The 21706-nt window shown below is 33.8% G+C and overlaps 1 protein-coding gene across 5 annotated transcripts in view; it reads right to left on the reverse strand.

Moving 5' to 3' along the window:
- Positions 1-21706, reverse strand: part of LOC143252897 (patronin-like) — a 104694-nt gene that overhangs the window by 76614 nt on the left and 6374 nt on the right. For 2 of the 5 annotated variants that reach the window (XM_076505715.1, XM_076505714.1), the window contains exon 1: positions 2832-4021. The exons of the other annotated variants lie outside the window; for them this stretch is intronic. In XM_076505715.1, the coding sequence (XP_076361830.1) occupies positions 2832-3692 (861 nt within the window). In that variant the 5' untranslated portion in view covers positions 3693-4021. Of the gene's footprint in view, positions 1-2831; positions 4022-21706 lie in introns of those variants that run through there. 5 annotated transcript variants of the gene reach the window in all.

Here is a 21706-nt window from a genome sequence, read left to right on the forward strand (position 1 = left end):
GGCATTGAAAAACAAAGGAATATCGATCAACTTGGGGAACCAGGACCATTCACAAAGAAACTTGTTACAAGTCTTGCTTCAGTTATATTGAGCAAAGTTTGGTTTCTTATAACAGGAGGGTAACCACCACATTGGAAAAAAGAAGTCTACATGCTCTACATAAACAATACGCAAAATAATTAAAAAAGATTATGTTCAGAAACAAGGCCAAAATCCATGAATTTACCAAGCTAAAAATTTCAGTCATACATCCCCATCCGATCAATCGCATATATTAAGCAGCTGAATAACGAAATAAGTATTGGTAATATATCAGAAAACACACCAGTCAAGTCGTCAAATCCAGCACCTATATATTATTATTATTATTTTAGTTTTGCACAAAAGCCACTCCTGAGTTATCTGTTCTAATTTTGAAGTGATACACTACGGTGAAAGCAGCTAGTCAAAACCACCCATTACTAACTTTTGGATTAATCTCGTCAGACCGAAGTTTTTTGTTTGGTGGTATTTAGGCGTGAATCAATGGGCCTCCGTCCACAGCCCTGTATGGTAACCATGACTCAGACTGTACTCAGTTCTCATCATAGCCTATTTATTACAAATATCTGTTGAGCCATACAATGCGCTTTGTTTTTTGTTTTTTTTTGTATTTATAGTGCGAAGCTACAAGACAGGCTATTTATTAGCGACTATAAATTAGTAAGTTTAGAGCTGACTCGGGGAGGGGAGCATATTAGTGAACACGAGTATTGAAATTTTTAAATTAAATCAACTAGTACCTGAATATGATTTCTTTAAGTGTCTCACAGATGTCGAATATCTCGTTTTGCACACATCATTTAGTTTTGACAATAAGATTCTGAATTGTTTTAATGGATGTGAATTTAATTTGTATCGCATTTGGAATTACATATTTAAATCACCGCCACCAATCTCTTCACTTATAAAGATTAAACCATTTGACGCAATTACCATCTCACGATAAAAACGTCTCATCAAAATGAAAATACCGCACAAAAACATAGTGATAACTTTCCTAAAGTTATAATCAATTGCTTTTATAATTGTCCCAATTATTTAAAAATAAGTTTTGATTCATAGGTCCTTATAAAATGTCAGATTCTTTTGTAATTGCATTTGCTCAAGATGAACTTGCGTAAAACAAATATTACACGATGTGTTACACTCATCATAAACACGGTTTGAGAACATAGGTTATGTGAACGTAAAAACCTACAAATTATTACAATCTAAACAACTCAGCTTTCATACACTAGCAAAACACACATGGCAGGGTTTTAAATGAAGCTATTAATGTGAACAATAAGCTTTCTTTCACCGGTATTAAGTGTAGAAGTTAAAAATTCTCTTCTTTCATGACCACAACGATTAGAAAACTAAGATTTATTTTAAGAATTTTTTTTAAATCTTGGTCGTTACCAAGTTTACAAAGTTTTTATGTTAAAATCAATCACACACACATATATATTTACATCGCAAAACGTGACATCTGTTCGAGCGTTCGCCTGTCTACCGTTTGAAAAGCTATGTACATAAAGTTCAACATTCTCTTTTGAAATTGATGAGAGAGCATTCATGAATAACGTTGATACCAAATGTTATTTTACAAACATGATATTCTACACTAAATTGTTAGAAATTAGTCACTATAATTTATATTGCAAAACGTGACATAAAGAATAAATATATATTTACCGTATGTCATTGTTCAACAGTTCTTAACATGACTGAAATGCTCAACAATTATTTTTAGCTATGGACTGTACAGTTAATTAGTTCAGTATTTTGGGTCTCAGTGAAACCAGAGATCAACACGATTAACCCTTTCAAAATCCCTGAAATAATTTACATTCATAAATTAACTTAAAACTTTTTCCGTCACTGGAGATCGGTAGTTTTGCTTCTTACCTAATAAATTATCAATGATCTATTTTACAACTGATATTAACCAATTTATCTTTTCGTAACCAAACTGAATCAGTTCCTTCTCATAAGCTTGACCGACAAAAAACGTTTAAAAAACTTCTTTTCTGTGACTTTGGTGATGCAATTGTCATTAATCTTTCAACGATAACAGCTCCCAAAATCTGAAGCTGGAGTTCAATACGCATAATGATTTTGTGTAAAATAGCACTGCATTAAAGAGGGTAATAGCACTAAAAGCTCAATATTGCAGTATTTCTAATTCAGTTTCGTAATTTTGGGTCTTAATGAACCCGACAATTGATTAATCACAGCATATGAAACATCAGTCAGCACTTTCCTAAAAACTTGGCAATTTGTAATAATATTCCGTGTAAATTTAAATAAAATAGTAACTAATCACGTTTTACCTTGTAAATCATTCTAAAACGTGTATTATTAAAGAAATTTATTTCAAACATCGGAGGATATTTTGTCATACGTATGATCAAACTGCATAACTATTTGCATATTGATTCTCATGGTAACATATAAACAATATGATACTTTTTATGTCAACTGGTAACTAAACTTTGCGAATATTTTATCCAAACAATAAAAATTGTATACATATACCCTTTTATTTTTTGAAAGATTTCCACTTTTGTACCAACAGTAAAGTGCATGAAAAAATGAAAATTTATATATAGTTCAGATTTAAAGTATACCAAACTAATCATAAAATATTTTCCTAATGTTTTTTTTTTTTCGTGTTAGCAACTGTTCACGTTCATATACATTTATTTACTTTGTATATTTTACAGCGTTACAAAACTGTGCCTTGTTGATTAAAGCACTTGTAAACAGAAACCAGAAGCATATGTGCTGTTTTATTATAGACTCACCCTTTCCAACGTGGAGGAAGACAATTCAAAATCAAGCACTTGCTGACTAATCCGGTTTAGGCGTTTTTTAATTCGGAAACGCCTTATCAAAAAATCAAATTTTTTCATTTCACTTTTCTTATTTATTTTTAACTCCAACTGATGAAGGTTCTTACTTAGTAGCTCAATTTCTTCAATAAACAGCCAATTGTTTAAGTACGTATTAAGGCGATACATCATCGTGTGAATACATTTCAATTTGGCATCCTGTTCTCTAAGTGCTGTATTCCAAGGATACTGGTTTTCATCGAACTGACCATGAGATGACGAGATAATTTTCTTGTCAAAGATTGTACCTTGGAACCAGGTCAGCTCTGATATACACCCGGGATAAAATACTGTGCTGTTGAGACTGTCATCCAGAAATTCACTTTTTAAAATATTACTTTTACATTGGTTCTTAATATATTTTGGCCTTCTTAATGGCTTAATAGAACATTGTTTGCCCATGCCATCAGTCGAGTTTTCGTACCACGTGAAAATACTGGGTTTATAAGAGAAAAATCTTCTCCCACAAAACGGTCTTCTAAATCTTCTCAATTGATCAACATTATTTGTAACAATATACTGCGAAGTACCATCGGTAACGTATGTCCTGTCGTAGTCCGTGTAATCGTTGCAAGCTAATCCCAAAAATTCCAGCGAACTAGATTCCTGTGACATTTTTTCAGATTTCCTTTTTAACATTCTGTTTAAGTACGTACATAACCGATTAAGGAGCTTCTTTCGGGCTTTTTGATGCTCAGTGCTTTTGCTGTCAATACACTTAGGTTTATCAGTCAAAATAACAGTATTTATTCCATACTGGCCCGTACACGCCATATTTCTCAGGTATACGTACTATGGAGCAATAAAAAGGTATGTTCCGTTGTTACCGTTGCAACGCACACATTGTAAAAGTGCGGCTTTCGTTGAAATTACAAATTTGTCCCTCAACGTAGTAAATATAGTGAAGGAAATTAAGGATAAATACTAAAATATACAATACTCTTCATAAACTTAAAAGGAATGAGAGTTTTATATTCACATTCAATAACTTCTGAATATAAAAAATAACAAACATACACCTTAAGCAGTATTAATCAATAAGGTGTTGTAACAATAGAACGCGAAACGCCACCAGACATCCGTTGGATGAGAAGCGACACACTTGAGTAACGTTTATATTGGTTAAAATCAGCCCAAGGGAAAAATGATGCTTCTCGTTCTGCATGGCTTCCCCAACATTATACATAGGTAAACAGAGAACTTCATCATGACCTTCATCTTAAGTGAATGTCAGTCATAACCTTACAAGTTAAAACCTTGAATCTCTTCACACTCATACACGCTGCAGCAATTACTCCGTACATTTCACAACTGATTAACAAGTACGCGCGGTTTTACACTACAAAATTAACTATATATTCTCAGAATTTTAGGCATACAATTTTCACTTCTGTTCATTACATGTATGATTTTTACTCACACATAGTGTAAGTCGTTTGGGTAGCGGTAACCTGCTTATGTGACTGCAACATAAAATAACGTGTATATAACATAAATTTGTTTTGAATTTGAGCTTTGCCAACAATGAACGATAAATTACTATACATTCATAAAACTGGTTTTGTAACCAAAAAGGTTGAAGAGCAACCTGTCCAGCACCATATAATATAATAAATGAATTAAAAGGTTTTATAGTGTACTGATCACAAAAAGGTACTAATCCTGAAAATGTGTGATAGCTTAATGATGGAATTAATATAACTTACTGTAGGATACATTTTGTTCATGGAGTATTGTTAATAAGAACTTCTTAGTGAGAGTAGTGAAAAGAGTATGCTATTATGCCAATCACATTACATCTGCTATATCCATTTCTTACCAGGTTTCACAGCCAATACCTTGGCTCTCAGAGTTGAATTTGTAACCCCTAAGTACAATATTGATTGTATAACAAGTCTAGAAACTTAAAAATGTGAAATCATAACTAATCTGGTGAAAATAACAATCTGATCCATCTTAATGATAAATAAATACTTATTATTTGTGCTAATACAACTATGTCTGAAGTGGCTACATGTGTTTATTAGGCCTAATAATAATTTCTCTAATTTTTTAAACAATTTTCTTTATTATAGTTATTTTAGCATAAACCTTCTAAACTAATAAATTTTTAATAGTAATTAATAAAATTTTCCCCAAAGCAGCACAAGGATAGAACTGGAAGCCATAACCCAAGCTCTCTCCAGGTCTACTGAAAGCAATAAGCCAGAAATAGACAATGCCACCAACATCGTATTTCCAACTGACTCACAGGTAATACTGTATAATATTCAGAGGTTGGTTCTCTGATGGATAACAGAAGGCAAAACAACAGCATGGTAAAACCACAATCTAAATGTATGTGGCAAATCATTCCAGGGTAAAGCTACAAGAGGAAGCTGACATGATTGCACAAAAAGCCCATGATCAATTAAAACATAATTCTGCTGACAGGATATTAACCTAATCTACAGTACTACAGTAACAGATGTAATTGTGGAGAGTCTTTACTGACATTCAGAGAGAATGAGATGGCTGAAGAAAAAGATACTGTAAGGTATAACTAGGGATAGAAAAAAGATGGGAATCAATTAGGTGACACACAGTCAAAAGACCTCCTGTAACATCAATAAATCAACCTTTTTTTTAAACATTCACAGGACAACAAGTCTTCACATGAGGGGATTAGCATCTGGTAGTTCAACCCCAGGGAGTTTCACTTTGCACTCATCTTCAGCTGAATAGGACATAACAGATTTAGCACTAGTTTAATATTAACAAATTGCTTAACATCAAAGCATTATAATGTGAAATGTATTATGATGACGAAGTATATTTTTTTATCAAAATACTGGAATTGAAAAACAAATGCTTAATATACTTGAGCAAAAGGACTTTATCCATAATATCTGCATACAGCTAAGCAATCTTTATCACACAGATCAAGGTTTCTTTGAGCACTTCAAAACTACTTTCCTTCAGGATGAATATTGCTGTAGCTAAACCTCTCAAAAGAAAAACATTTTTTCATGCTCTGTAAGCTGCTATTATAAAATTTTAAATGAAACATGGAAGCACTTTCCGTATCACATCAGTAAAGTGGACAATTTTACTGTGCCATACTCTTAGCTTTCATTAATACCTGTTCAGTCTAATGAAACTGTTATATAATGTTTTTAACCTAATTTTCAACCCTTTACTTTGTTTTTAATCTATAAACACTTTTAATACAAATCAGACCAAACAAGTGTCGAAAGCTATTTCATTGAAGAAAAAAAAAATCATGTATTTTTTGAAAAAAGGATCAAAATGATTAATGTACAGCTCTTAATTGTTTTTTCTAATGGTAGTATGCTATAAACATCATGGATCAATTCAAAATATAGTAAACATCTCTTGAAAAAAGTTTAATGAAAGCATATACTTAAATAAAATAAATGGTGGAGTCTATGTGTGTGTAGTATGCACATGTCTGACCCCTATACTTTAGGATTTTTACAACTTAGATTATGAACTCTTGCTTTTAGTGTGCAAAATCTCTTTCTTGAGTGATTAGAAAATACTGAAACTGGCTAATACTTTGATGTTCCTCTTAATGATATTATTTAATGTTATAATTCATAGAATAACTTGATACTTTTTAAGGGCTTTCTCATTTAAAGTGAAAAATGTGAATATATTTTTTTCCCCAAAGTTTGGCTCATAAAGGTATACCCAATCTTTTAATTTATATATTTACATCTGAAGACAACAGTTGAAGGACAATTTTACCCAACATTACAGGTACTTGACATCAGTCAGCATTTAGTTATATCATTTAGATTCATAGCATTTTTATGTATCATAAATATAGCACCAACACACAATTTTTAATAAAACATAAAGTTGCCTTCTTATTTTATATTCTATTCATATATATTCTATATATTCAATAAGCATAACATTTGGGGCCTATATTTCAGTAAGAGTAAATTACTTTTATTAAAATTTTCAAGTAACTGAACATTTTACCCACATTCAATTTAGAAAATGCTCATACAGTATTCCAATTCTCAGACAGTGTTTTATAGCAGAAATACATTAACTTTTGTCAGATTTTTTTTTATAATTTTATAACCAAGGCACCCAAGAAAAATCAATGAGAACACAGATTTAACACCAAAAAAACACTATGTATTGTGTCTATTTGCTGTTTATGAACATATCACAAAACCTCTTTGGAATTCAACATTATGCAAAACCATTATACCATGCATTTATCACAGTATTATTCCACAAAATACTTTTTATTAAAAACAAAGAAATAAACTAAGCACAGGAAGTTCTTAATAAGGTAATACAGTTTGAATGAGTTAAGCTTAACAAAAAGAAAAGAGACTGACATAAAGAATTCTTTAGTTTGGTATAGAGTTTTTTTGTATGAAAAGCTGTTAAGATAATTTGTATAAAACAAGTGGTAAAGTTAATTACAGAAAATGTTAATGACAGTGTAAACAGCAGCAAATGGTATTTGCAATTCAATTAATAAAGCTACTAGCTTCTTAATGTATCTTAAGAACAACTGAGGACAAGATCATTGAGTTAATTTCATTAGATGTTCACAGTGACAAATTTGTTTTAGAAATCTGTACAGTTTCAAGCTCTGTCAGGACTTCCCAAAATGCCATGTGATCTACATCAAGACTGGTCTCACTACTGAAGAAAGAGAATAAAAAATGTTTCCTATGTATATTTCAGCATAACTCCATTATGCTACAATTTGTAAAAAATATAAGTTACAACTTATCACTGTACTTGCCACTCACAGCAGTAGACACATCTGCATAGCCCTGATTGTGGGTGATTGTCTACTTTATATTAGCATATTCAATTTCAAGTTAAAATAAAAATAAAGTTTACAATTACGGTATTATAAATGGTATGCAAATGACACACATCAAATTTCTCAAAAAATGTTATTGACTGCTTAAAACCATGAATGACATTTCTCATGAAAATACAATTTTCTCCATCTTTCCAGGACACCTACGTGTAATTGTAGTTGGTTACAAATATCAAATTTCTAGTTCTTTACCAAAGTTGCCTTATTATAGCATTGAAGTAAATTGAAATCAGTAGTGTGCTTTAAATGCTAAATCTTCCACAGAGTAAACATCTCATCAAGTATTTCAATTTATACAGGTATCTTGAAATATAGTGAAAAAAAAAAAAATTAAAATCTCCATTTTAAGATTACCAGTAGTACACAGCAAAAATATAAACTTAATTAGAAACAGTTATCCTTTGTGTTTTTTAATTGTCTCTAAAACGTTTCTGAAATGTCAAAATTGAGAGTGACATCATCCTTTACTGATAAATATATGGATATTTTTACATGCCAATCAAGAAGTACTGAGTAGATATTTCACTTAAATATTTTGTTTAAGATACAAATAAAGTTATCTTCTATCTATGCTGGTGAAAAAATATAAAAGTACACCTGTTTTCAAGCTATATTTGAAAATAAACTCTTTCAGTGCATAACACATTTTAATATTTCATTACTCATATGAAACTTGAAAGTGGTAAATTTGAAGAGGTATACTTTTTCTTCATAGTTGTACAAAATGTCAAACTTATTTATACTCAATACCATACTTTCCAAGTCTAAACCAAAGAAATACTACTCATCTGTTATTAAATTTGAGAGCTTCTGCATGACAATTTAACAGAAATTTTGTTAAACAGTCTAAAGTCAGTTGAAGATGCAAAGGGCTCAAAACTTTTTTAGAGTAAACCATATTATGACTCACCAAGTCTCAATCACATCCCAAATTTGCCCTATAATGTTTATAAATGTACTAGGCCTAATACTAATGTCTTATAACAAGTGTAACTATATTCTTGCTTTACCAGCTTGTAAAACTGCTATTCTATTAAATGGCTTACATAAGTATGTTTCAACCACTATGGTGTTAGCTGTATCCAAGATGGCCTAAAGAGCTTTAATCTGAATGAAATGCTTCATCAGCAATGGATCTAACAAATACAGTGTAGTTGAAATAGTATTATTATACACTCTTCTCATTACTGATAATTTTTGTGGATGAGATAAAGAATGCATGTCTGAAAATGAAATAGGCTTAATAATAACAGCTTATGATAAATGTAATCTCAAATGGTGAAGTAATTAATAATGGCCAGTAATTATCAGTAACTTAATCATTTTCAGACAGAGGCTCAACCATATCCAAGACGATTTCTCAAGAATGGAATTCACCACTCTCAATTTGGGTTTTTACTATGCAGCTGATTTTTCCTTTTGGAAGCACACTGAATAAACTGTCTACACTACCTCAAAACATTTTTGGGTGAATGTGGCCCATAACCCACTTATGTACATTGACATCCTGCTGTTTATAATACTCTTTGGTTCTTACCAGTCCTTGTATTATGTAAAGTCCAAAGAATCACTAGGGAGATCTCAGGACCACAAGTTGCATCACAGTTTGGCTACCTGTTTTGGTGGGCTATAATGCATCTTACCTTCATAACTGACTATAAAAGTACCAGATTTTGTGCATGTTAGTACCATGCTTTTGAGATCGTTGTGAACATGCACTAATTGCTACATTGCAATGGATAAACTGTGATTCTTAAAAGGGAATCACATTGAGAGGTCTAATGTATAAATTACAAAAAATAAATGGCATTAAAAGATTAATGACCTTTAAAAAACGAAAAATATTTCCAAGGTGGAAAGTGTCACCATCACTAATAACACTGTCTAACGTCATGGACAAACATGATTAAAATGATTGTGTCATTGAGTCATAATGACGGCAAGAAAGTAAAATGTGGCTTATTGGGACCTGATTGTTATACAGACTACACACTGGTGCATAAGTTTCAGATAAAACAAACCAATGAGTTAAAAAACTGTGACCAATGCGTAGTCTAGTTAGAACAATTCCCTCTTTCCAATCCTTATAGAAGCAAGACAGCCAAAGTCCAATATAGGGTTTTATTTGGATAAGCTTGTTTTCACATTGCTTACTCCAAGTTATCTGCCAACTGGCACAGAGCTGAGCCTTGAATACAGGACCATAGTCCATATATGGAACCGGCACAGCAGTGATAGTGCCAGAACAGACAGAATTAGCTGTGGTGTCAGCAAGCTAGTTCCTGCAAATACACACTTGGCCCAATATCCAGAAACACTGGATAGAAGTAGATGTTAAAGAGCAATGGGCCAGTTAGTTTTGAACATCGGTGAGAACAGTGTGTGAACTAACATGAAGAGGTTACAGGGCTAGCAGAGAACTAAGGGAGTCAGTATAAATCATGCAGTTTGAGTACTGCTTAGCTTCTATGTGATTCAGGGCAAGAGAAATGGCATACAGTTCACCAGTGAACAAAGAAGCTGTAGAGGGGATTCTGCAAGCAACCACTAAACCACAACAAACCATAGCAGAGCCCACACAGTCACCTAATTTCGAACCATCCGTATAAATAGAAATGGAAAGATGGTTCAAAAGATGTTCAGCAAAAAACAGACAGTATTTCCAATTGGGAGTATCTGCTTTTCTCAGATGACTTAAATATATGTCACACTTGGGGACTGTAAGAAGCCATGGGGGGATAGGCTAACCAGTGGATACTGCAATATTATCCAAAGACAGACCAAATTCATCCAACTGCAACTGGATACAAAAGAGAAAAGGAGCAATGACAGACCATCTGGTCTCAAAAAGCATGGCCCATCAAGGAAGGAAGAGAGAACCCCAGGTGGGATGATTTGGTAAGGAATGAAGTTTCAAAGCATATAGTAAAGACAGCTGCAAACAGCAGAGGTGCAAAGAAGGTTCATGAGGCTCTACGTATAAGCTCTGAACTGGGGAAATGCAGAAAGCCCTAGTGCAGAGCCAAAGTTCTTGATGATGAATAGGGTCCAGCATCTTTAAGGCTAAGGTTCTGACAGAAACATAGAGCAGTGATCCACAGTCAAGTTTCAATTGAACAAGAGCATGATAAATCTTTAACAAAGAACATTGATCCACTCCCCAAGTGGTGAAAGAGAGGACACAGAGGATGCTCAGTGCTCTTCTACTTCTGAACAATAGTAGCTTGATGTGTGGTATAAAGGTCAGCTTACAATTAAAGATAAGACCTCAAAAACTTTCTCTTAGGGACCACAGGTAGCACAACTTCACTGATACGGAGTTCAGGATCAGGGTGAATACCTCATTAGCAGCAAAAATGCATGCAAACAATTTTAGAGAGAGAGAAGATAAAGCCATTTGCTGTGCTCCACTTCAGTAAACAATTGAGGGCAGTTTGTAGCTGCAACTCAATATACCTCATGTTCGACGACCCACATGACATGTGAAAGTTGTCGATATAGAGCAGGTGTGCAACAGTCAAAGGGAATTGTCCAGTGATGGCATTAATCTTTATACTGAAAAGTGTGACACTCAAAACACAGCCCTGAGGGTCTCCAGGTTCCAGTAGAAGAGAATGAAAAAGTGTCAAACCCACACAAACTCAGAATCTCCTGTCCATGGAAAAATTTTAATGAAAATTGACAAATGGCCACTTACCCCATATATATGGAAGTCTCACTAAATGCCATTCCTCCATGTTGTTTCATAAGTCTTCTCAATGTCATAGAATACTGATACAAGATGTTGTCATTTGAGAAAAGCTTCTCTGATTGACATTTCAAGTTGAATCAGATGGTCCACAGTGGATTGCTGTCATCGGAACCCACACTAGGTGGGCAAGAGGAGGTTGATTTGAAGAAACAAACAAAATGAGCATTAACCATCCTTTCAAGATCTTACAGAGACAGCTTGTCAAAGTAACTGGATAGTAGTTTGAAGGGATCTTGGAATCCTTCCAGGTTTAGAGAAAGGTATGATGATAGCCTGGCCTCAGGCATCAGGACAAATATTCTCCTGCTAGATCCAGTTAGAAACAATTAGAAGAAAAACAAGGAAAGCAGGAGATAGATGGCACAGCATTTCATAGTGTACACCATCAGGTCCAACCAATGTACTGCCAGACCGAGGAAGGCCCAGTTTGAGTTCCATCAGTGTAAAGGGACAATTATAGTTGTACATGACAATCAGCTTGAAAAGAAAGAGGTGATCCCTCTGCTCGAGTCTTGATGGCTAAGAAGGTGGAGGAAGAAGCAGAAGTGCTAGATACCCAGTAAAAGCTTCCACCTAGAGTGTCAGTGATGCTCCAGGTACCACCCACTTCCTGGCCATCAGAGAGCAAGGTCGAGAGGGGAACAGAGTTATATTGCCCACTGACCTTTCGAAACTTGCCCCATATGACTTTGGAAATGGTGGTAGAAGATATGCTGGTTGTGATCTTAATCCAAAGTCCTTCTGACTTTGACGTCTTACCCATCGAACATATGTACTGGCCTGCTGGGAAGCGATGCAGTTTGAAAGTGTAGGATATCTATGAAAAGTATTCCAGGCCCATTTTTGAGCTTTCCATGCCATGTGGCAGGCAGGATTACACCATGGACAAGGACATGATGGAAAACATGGTGAGGTTTTAGGAATACATTGAGCAGCTGCTTGAATAATACAGTCAGTTACTGCTGCCACACAGTTGTCTATTCATGGCTTACAGATGATGGCAAGATCAAGATCTGTGAGAGCACTGAAGAAGGGCCAGTTTGCATACTCCAGCTTGAATCAGGGCACACAGATCAGGTGGTATTGACCACAGCCAATCTCTCTCAAAACTATAGGGAAATTATTCATGCCTCGTGGATTATTGTTAATCCCCCATGAAAAATGGGAGAATAGTGAAGGGGAGCAAATTGAGGAATCAACAGCAGTAAAAGACTGACTAGGTGCACAAAAATAAGTAGAAGAACCAGTATGGAAAAGAGAAAGGTTATGATCAGAGAGCACATGCTCCACATAATGACCTCTCCTATCAATATCAGCACTTTCCCAGATGGGATGATGTCCATTAAAGTTCCCCAGGATTAAATGAGGAGACAACAACTGTTCAATGAGAGCATCAAGGTCTGATTGATCACAGGTCTCTCTAGGCACAAGGTAGAGAGAACAAACAGTGATGGCATGACCCAAGGAAACATAGATGGCTATGGCCTCCAAGGATGTGTTGAGTGACAAAGACCAGGTGGGTACATGCTGATCAACAAGCAGTGCCTCTCCTCCATGGACTCGTCCAGCACACAGCCTGTCATTTCTGTACAAAGAAAAATGCCAAAATGTGACTGTATTGGCAGGTTTCAGAAATGTTTCCTGTAAGAAAAGACATACAGGATGGTAAGAAGAAATGAGTGCTTTGATGCCATTCAGATTATAATTTAAACCTTGACACTTCCACTGTATCAAGGTGGCCATTTTTATTTATGTGTAGGCAAATTGGGTGGAGAAACCTTCTGTTTATGACCACAACTTTTTTCTTTACTGTCTTTATTCGAAAGAGGTCTACTGACCTCAACAGATCCTGCCCTGGATCAATTGGGCAAATCTTTGCTGTTGAAAGAGGATTCCAGGGACTGGAATGAAGTCTGAGATGAAGTGGTAAATGACAATTTTCAAGCCTCAGAATATGTAATGTTATGAATCATTTTCAAACACTGTTCCTCTTTTTCTTCCAACTATTTAGGGCAAGAACAAAAGTAGGATGTGCGAGAACCATTGCAATTGATGTAATGGGATTCCATATCACACTTACAGGCATCATGGTCCTTGCCATCTTTGAGTGACCAAATCACTGACACCAGAAACATCAGAGAGGGTTTGAAATGTATGGTCATACCCTGTAATTAAGATAATCTACCTTGATAGTGGCAGGTGAATGTGGTGATGTAAATGTCAGAATGAGGATATTAATTGGCTTCCTAATTCCATCTCTGCAAGTGAAGATGCTCCCCACTGCAGAAACTCAGGTGGAAAAACCAGCAAGAATCTCTGACTCGAGGATATTCTTAAAATCCCTCTCAATAATAACTCCTTATGATGAATTTAAAGTAGCATGATGTGCAACTTCAATAGGTATACCCCAATTGCTGTTGAGTACAAGAGAAGTTCACTATGTTGAGATGTGGATGTTTCCACCAATATGTCACCAGATGGAAGCTTCTTTACTGACTTTGGAGAGCCAGCAAGACCCTCTAGTCTTATCTGAATGAAAAATGGAGACAATTGCTCTGAAGGTTTGTCTAAAAGAGAATGTAGGATAAGAAAATGATGTACAACAGGTGTTACAAATGTTGAAGATTGCTGCTCAGAATCTTCAAGACATGGTCATTTACCTGTGTACTGTTTTTTCACTACTTTATTTGGATGACCCATTATAAAAAAAGAATATTTCAGTACTCACTGACCCCACCCACAATGGAGCCCTACAAGGGAACACACTACAATGTCAAACAAAGACACTGCAGCAATGCCAGGGTTTTATGAGCACTCTAAAAACACCAGCATCAGGCACAATGTCCACAACACCTGTTGAGAACTTCCAATGCTGGTACTTGGCTGACCCTAGCCCAAATGAACCAACCGAATGATCTAAGGGGGGCCACCCCAAAGCTGCCCATCTACAGGAATTCAAGGCCAAAATGGTGCATTAGAGTTGGACCCCTCAACCACCAGAATCCTCTCCTCCCCTTGACAGGTCTCCATGCATGGCAAACATGTGGGTGGATGTTTAGATCCCAGAGGAGGTAAACTGAAAGAAAAGAACTTTCCTGGGAGGTCCCCTCACTATGTACAGGAATCCACACCAAGGGGGGCATAGAGTGCTGGACTTTCTAAATTTATGTCTTGACTCTTTACCTTGAAACGTTTGATAAATCTGTGTCCTCCTTTGATGCTCCTTTAAACATTGTAAGCTTACCTGTTTTATATAACACTGAATGATAGACACAGGATCCAAAGGCCAACTTTTTTAGCAAAACCTGATTTTGATATTCTTAAAAATTCCTCATCTTTTTCTTGAATAGATGCATGCATTCTGATGAATATGCTTTTCTTAAGCTATGTTTTCAACTGTATGACTAAGAACAAACATTACATATTATAACATCACACAGTGCCCAAAACCATGATTTTTCAAGTATTATTTGTGCACTTTCCAGTGTGGAACACTCCTGAATAACACATTATACAATTGGACCCAATGAAGTACCACTTGCTCATCCTAAAGAAATGCAATGAAATGTCTCAAAGAATCATTTTAGCCAAATTTTCTTTAGCAATTTAGTTAACCAACCAATTTAATAAACTACTTTAAGAAGAGGATTCAAGAACCTTTACTTAACACATCATATCCATAACTACAGACTACAGGGCAACAATTTTCACTGATATATTCATGAGTATATAATCACAAAAATATGTTTATATATATATATATATCAGGTCATCCCATAAGTAATGTCTGAAAATTTAATATAGAAAATGCATCACTTCTCTTTTTCTAGAAGGCTTTAATGACTAAAATGTGTAGTAGGACATGTATAAAAATGTTCAGACAAATAAAAGAAACTAACCCAACTCCACTTTTTCAGATGATTAATCACATAAACCCTAATGAAGATGAATGTGTCTGAGGAACACACTAGGCATATAATGCTTTATGAGTTTAAAAAAGGCAACAGTGTAGCTGAAACTACATGAAACATTCAAGATGTTTATGGTGCAGAGTCTATCAATGAAAGAAAATGTCAAAGATGGTTTCAGAAATTCAGATTAGGTGACTACAGCTCAGGTGATGCAACATGTTCAGGTTGTCCTGTTGAGTTTAATGATGACTTGCTGCTGGCTGCACTTGATGAAGATTGTGCTGTAACATTTGAAGAACTAGCATAAAAGCTTAATTCAACCCATTCAACAGTTCATCAACATCTGTAACAACTTAGAAAGGTGTCCAAACTTGGAAAATTGGTCCCCCATGTTTTGAGAGAAACCAACCTTAAAGCAAGAATGGACACTTGCATTTCTCTGCATTCTCATTAATGTAACTCACCTTTTTTGGACAGGTTACTGACTGGAGATAAAAATGGATATATTATAAAAATATTAAGTGCTGCAGACAATGGCTCAGTACAGGTAAACTAGTTAAAGTACAGCCCAAAATGAAACTCCACCTCAGAAATGTCTTGTTAAGCATTTGGTGGGATATTGTTGGTGTGATCCACTGGAGTTGCTGCCATTCAGTTTAACAATTACATTAGACTTCTAATGTCAAAAGTTAGAGTGCTTGAATGTTGCACTGAGAGCAAAAAGGTCTGCTTTGATCAATCATAAGGGTGTGTTACACCAGGATAATGCACAGCCCCATACAGCAAGGATCACATCTGCAAAGATTAAAGAGGTAGACTAGGAAAAACTTCCACATCCTCCTTATTCTTCAGACCTTCTCCCATCTGATTATCATATATTCCAAAGTTTGCAGAACTACCTTGATGGAAAAGAACTTGGAACACATGAAGATGTCACAACTACCCTCTCTACATTCTTTTCCTCCAAACCCCAAAAATTTTATAGAAGTGGCATTCAGAAGCTTGTAAGTCATTGGCAGGAAGTAGTTAATAATAATTGAACATACATTATTGATTAAATAGCATTAAAAGCATTTGAAATCCTTTCTCTTTTTCTGAACCTAAAATTAGACATAACATTAGGGATGACCTGATATACATGCATATGCATGCATATAAGAATTGTATTTGTGAATACAAGTTTTCACACCAATATTTAAGTAGCAATTTTTTTTAGCCTTAGCTCTTTTTCTTCAATATTTTTATTTCTCATTTCACAAAGTTTAAACTTGATACTTGAAAATGAATTAACTCTTTAGACCTCTTACACCTGCTACCCTTCAAATACTTTTTTGAGCAAGTCACTAAGTTACATTCAAAAATTAATTAAACAACTTTACTATTAATGTATATGAATGAAATTAGCATTTTGTTGTATATTATATTATATATATTGAAGTGTTATGTTAGTTAAGTTTTAGTTCCTTTACTTCAAAAGACCTTCAGACCTTCAAAAAATTTCTTACACTTCAATTTTGTGTTGCCATATTACCCATGTGATAAGAAAGAAAATTGTATTGATCTTGTTGGAAAAAATAATAAACTTGATACATATTGACTTTCAATTGACTTTTCAGTTCAAATCCAAATTTATGACTATCTGAAATTGTAAAACATATGTTATATAATAAATCAGACTCGCCTTGGATAAATAATAAGTAACATAATAAAGTAGGTGGTCATCTGAGATAAATTATAATATATAACAGCACAAAGTTATTATTATCTAGTGCATATAAATTCCTGTAGTATTTTTGGTTACTTGATATTTTTTTAGCTAAATATATTATAGTTAGAGAGACAGTTAAGCTGTACTTAGGCCTAAATTTTGTATTTTAGTTAATTATGTACTATTTTTATTTTAAAATTGATAATTAAAAGTTTTAAACAGTTTTTAAATATATATCATACTTTGCATCAGTTCTCAAAACTTAAGATGTTTTGCTAGGGAAAGGCAATTTTGCTGAAGGTTTGTGCATCTCTGCTGCAAATACTGTACTTATACCCTGAGGGCACCAGTGATTTTTTACCAAGATGAATAATATAAGGTATTTGACAGTATAGGAAAGTAAACATTAAAAATTAACTGTAAGTGAAAAGGACAAGACTTGAAACCAAGAATATAATCAAAACATCTTTTGAGATATTCTACAACTTAAGGTATGTACATTTTTCTAATTCTTAATTTTAAAACATTTTATTGCACTGCATGTTAATAATAATCTCTAGTTAGTGACAATGTAGAAAATGAAAAATTGATTACGTTTACCTTAAGACTTTTGATATTTAATTTGGAGGTTCTAGAAGCTATACAAATGAAAGATGAAACTATAAGATAAAAAAAAAATCATACTTTAAATGAATATTACTTTGCACTCAAATTATTATTAGTTTAAGGAGACATTCAATAGAATGCATACCTTTGCCACACAGCACTGATCATATTAAGCCCTCAAAATGTACTAAAATGTATTCATATTTCCAACATTATCAATGGACATGGACCACTTTAGGCAGGACAGTAAGGAATAATATTCTACATATGTCCATCAAAATCTGATCATTTTTTACCATGTTATAAAGCAAAAATAGTATGAAAAATCCTTTCCCATGTTATAAAACAGGGATCTTTCATATTTTCATTCCCTTGATCTGATCTTGACCTTCCAAAAACTAATTACTTCTAAGTTGGATCATAGTATAAATTTATGACAACTTTTGTCTAAATCCATTCAGCAGTTTGAGAAATGCTGGCAGGCACACAAACATTGGAGTGAAAACATAACCTCTATCCACCTTTAGTGCCAGAGGTGATAGCAGATTCTTATTATAAACAGTTAAAAATGTCATTCTTTGTGCACAATATACTTATAACCTTTAACAAAATCTTACCAGTTTTTAATTAGGATATGTTAAAACATTTCAGTTACAGTATCTAATGTTGCACCAGCAAAATTCATATACAGTCCCTTACAAATTATAGGGGCCTGTTGTGAAAGAGTTAAGTAAACTGAGCAACAATAATTAATCTTTATACTACTTCTGAAAAAAAAAGCATTATTTTAATTTAAAAATTCTCAGCTGGTTTTACTTATAGGTGTCTTCAATCTGTATATTTAAAATGAAGTGAACAAAGTTTTGCTCAACAGTTTCATAATAATAATATGAAGGTATTTTCAATCATCATTTTAGTTATCAAAATTCAATCTTAGGTCTTCAGCCTTTGATATTACAAATGTTGTTTAATATTGAAAATTATATTTCAATTTAAACATATTTTAAGCTAATTGTTCCCTTAGGACAGAGTTTGAAACTGGGTTACAGTGAATCAAAGCACCTCAGCTTAGTTATTTCAATTTGTTTCTTGCATAAATGTACATTTTAAACTTACTAAGATCTTTCAACCTGAAGAAATTCAATAGATAAGGTTTTTGAACAACTTTAAAACCATATTTCTTTCTAGTGGAGTTAGTTAACAAATTTGCACATATCTGACTCATTGCATTAATTTTTACATTTTAAAAATTGAAATGAATTTCAACAAGGTTCTTAACTTTGAAAAAGAAAATATTTTCATTGTTGATTTGCTCTAATTCTGTCAACAAACATGTGAGTGAGACTGGCCATCTTGAGATAATGTAGAGCTGAGCATTTAATTAATCACTTAGTACAGTGTTCCTCAAACAATAATACATGCATTAAAAAAAAAAAAAAACTGGTAATGGGCACTGTGAGCCAAGTTACATTCTCTCTAGTTTGCATTTTAAAATTGGAAACATTGGAAGATAGTCTTAATAGCTTAACTAGCTTTTATCTCAACAAAGATAAGGTTAGCAAGTTTGGAGGCAATATTTCAATTAATTGGATAACTGGAATAATCAAAATAGTAATGACCAAAACTTTTAGTTCTCATTCTTTCTATGGCAGTTGGTTTAATCATAAATTTGTTGACTCATTATTGAGATAATCAAAAGCATTAAAAATTTGAATTCTTAATTATTATTGTTAATTTAATTGATTAGTTTTTGTGACACACACCTGCCAAATATGTTATCACTTTTTGAAATTCAATACATTTATAATGACGTATTACAAATTACATGTCATGTAATTGTTACTCAGTAACCATATACTACAAGCTTCCAGAACCGAAGAATCTATACATAAGCCATGTGACTTAAGATGGTGGGAGATGCAATGAAAAACAACTAAATTGGAACATCAAAATCAATTCTTTAGTTGTTTGAACAAAAGAGATCATCAAAAGAGAAAATAAACACCCAACTCAAATACTGAATGCCATAAAACAGTGGACTAGTAAAATTAAAATGCAAAATTGGCCCAAAAAAGAGGAACAATCTGAAAACTCCTTTCACCTTTTCTCTCTGCATGTATCTCCCAGAGAAAAAACAATAGGTGAATCTGATATGTTTTCTGGATGATTAACTGGTAATTGAACTACCAGTAGCATATTATAGAAACCACTAAATTAAGCAGAGCTTTAGAACTGGCTTGTCGTAGTGAACATACTTGATGTTCTTGTGCAGAGTTCCTAAAGTGTTGTTGCAAGAGTAAATAAAATAAAAATTAAGTGAGACAAATATTTTTATATTTTGCTCTTGAATTTAACAAGTAATGTTTTGTTGCAGCCTGCATAGTGCCCAATTCTTATCATGATACATTGCATGCAATCATTTCACTTATAGCAAAACAGTTCAAAATGCAATGTTGAGCATCCCTTATGTGACATAATTTCAGTGTCTACTGATTTGTTTCGTGGTGCAAGTGGTTAAAAGAAGTAACCCTTCCATGTAGCTTCTGGCCCCCTTTCAGGGAAATGAATAATTTCATTCTATGTATACGTTTTGTTTTTGTTGGTATTGGAAACCTCAGAAGGGAAAAAAGGCATAAGTAAGTTTTATCTTTTTAAATTTCCACCACACTTGGATGTTTTATATTTTGTAACATTCCACCTTATATTAGTAAATGAACTCTAAGAATTTATATTTTAATATTAGTAAATGCAGAACTGAATAATTAAAACTATGGAACTAAGAAAATTTTGCTCGACAGTACAAGAGTAACTCAACAAGGAAAAGTTACATATTTCTGTCAATGTAATTTTGACACAAAATTATGTCAACAAAGATAAGGTTGACATGAAATTTTGCTCAACAGTACAAGAGTAACTCAACAAGGAAAAGTTACATATTTCTGTCAATGTAATTTTTATGTGTCATATTTATCTTCATTCAGTTTCCAGTAAAACTGAAATATTTATTTAGCATTTGTTGTGATCCAACACTACAATATTCATACCACTTCCCGAGATGCATAAGTGGAAATTTTCCAGCTTGTTTTATAGAATACATTAGGTGACAACTTGGATGAAACAACATTTATCTCCACAAGAGAAGTTTTCCATATTTCAGAAGAAATTCTGTCTGTTTTGAACCCATGAATTAAATAAAGGAGCTTTTTTTTGTATGAATACATAAATGAAAACCAAGAGCAGATAAAAAATTTGATTTAAAATGTGGTACAGTGATGTAAACTAAAATGATTCATATTACTCTTTTAATTCTATTCATCAATGTATAGTTTTTCAGTCAAATTGAGATCTTTAGTCTACATTTTGCTTCAGTCCAACACTATAACATTTATTCTACTTCCTGTGGTGTCATAGGTGGACTGGTTTGTTCTGAATTTCGTGTAAAACTACATAAGGACAACTTGCACCAGCCATCACCCCTCAGTGCCAACTCTTGGACTACTCTTTTACCAACAAATAGTGGGACTGACCATCACATTATAATGCCCCCACAGCTGAAAGGATGAGCATATTTGGTGTGATGGGGATTCGAACCTGCAACTCTTGAATTACATGTCAAATGCCTTAACCATCTGGCCATGCCAGAGCTATCATGGGTAAATATTCTCTCCCATTTTACCAAAATCACAATATAGCAATTTGACCAGAACAGAGCATTATCTATGATGAAACTTTGTAGAATGGACAGCAACTGCCTGTTGTCGAGACAAGTGTAGAAAAGGATCTGAAGATGAAAGGCGAAAGACTTTCGAAATGTTGTCCTCAACACTTGTGTCTCCACAACAGGCAGTTGCCATCCATTCTACAAAGTTTCATCATGAATACTCTGCCTAAACAATCTATAAAAGAAGAGCATTATATATCTTCAAAATCATGTATACTACCTAAAGAGGA

The sequence above is a fragment of the Tachypleus tridentatus genome, chromosome 6 (assembly GCF_004210375.1).
Source record: "Tachypleus tridentatus isolate NWPU-2018 chromosome 6, ASM421037v1, whole genome shotgun sequence".
Taxonomy (NCBI): domain Eukaryota; kingdom Metazoa; phylum Arthropoda; class Merostomata; order Xiphosura; family Limulidae; genus Tachypleus; species Tachypleus tridentatus.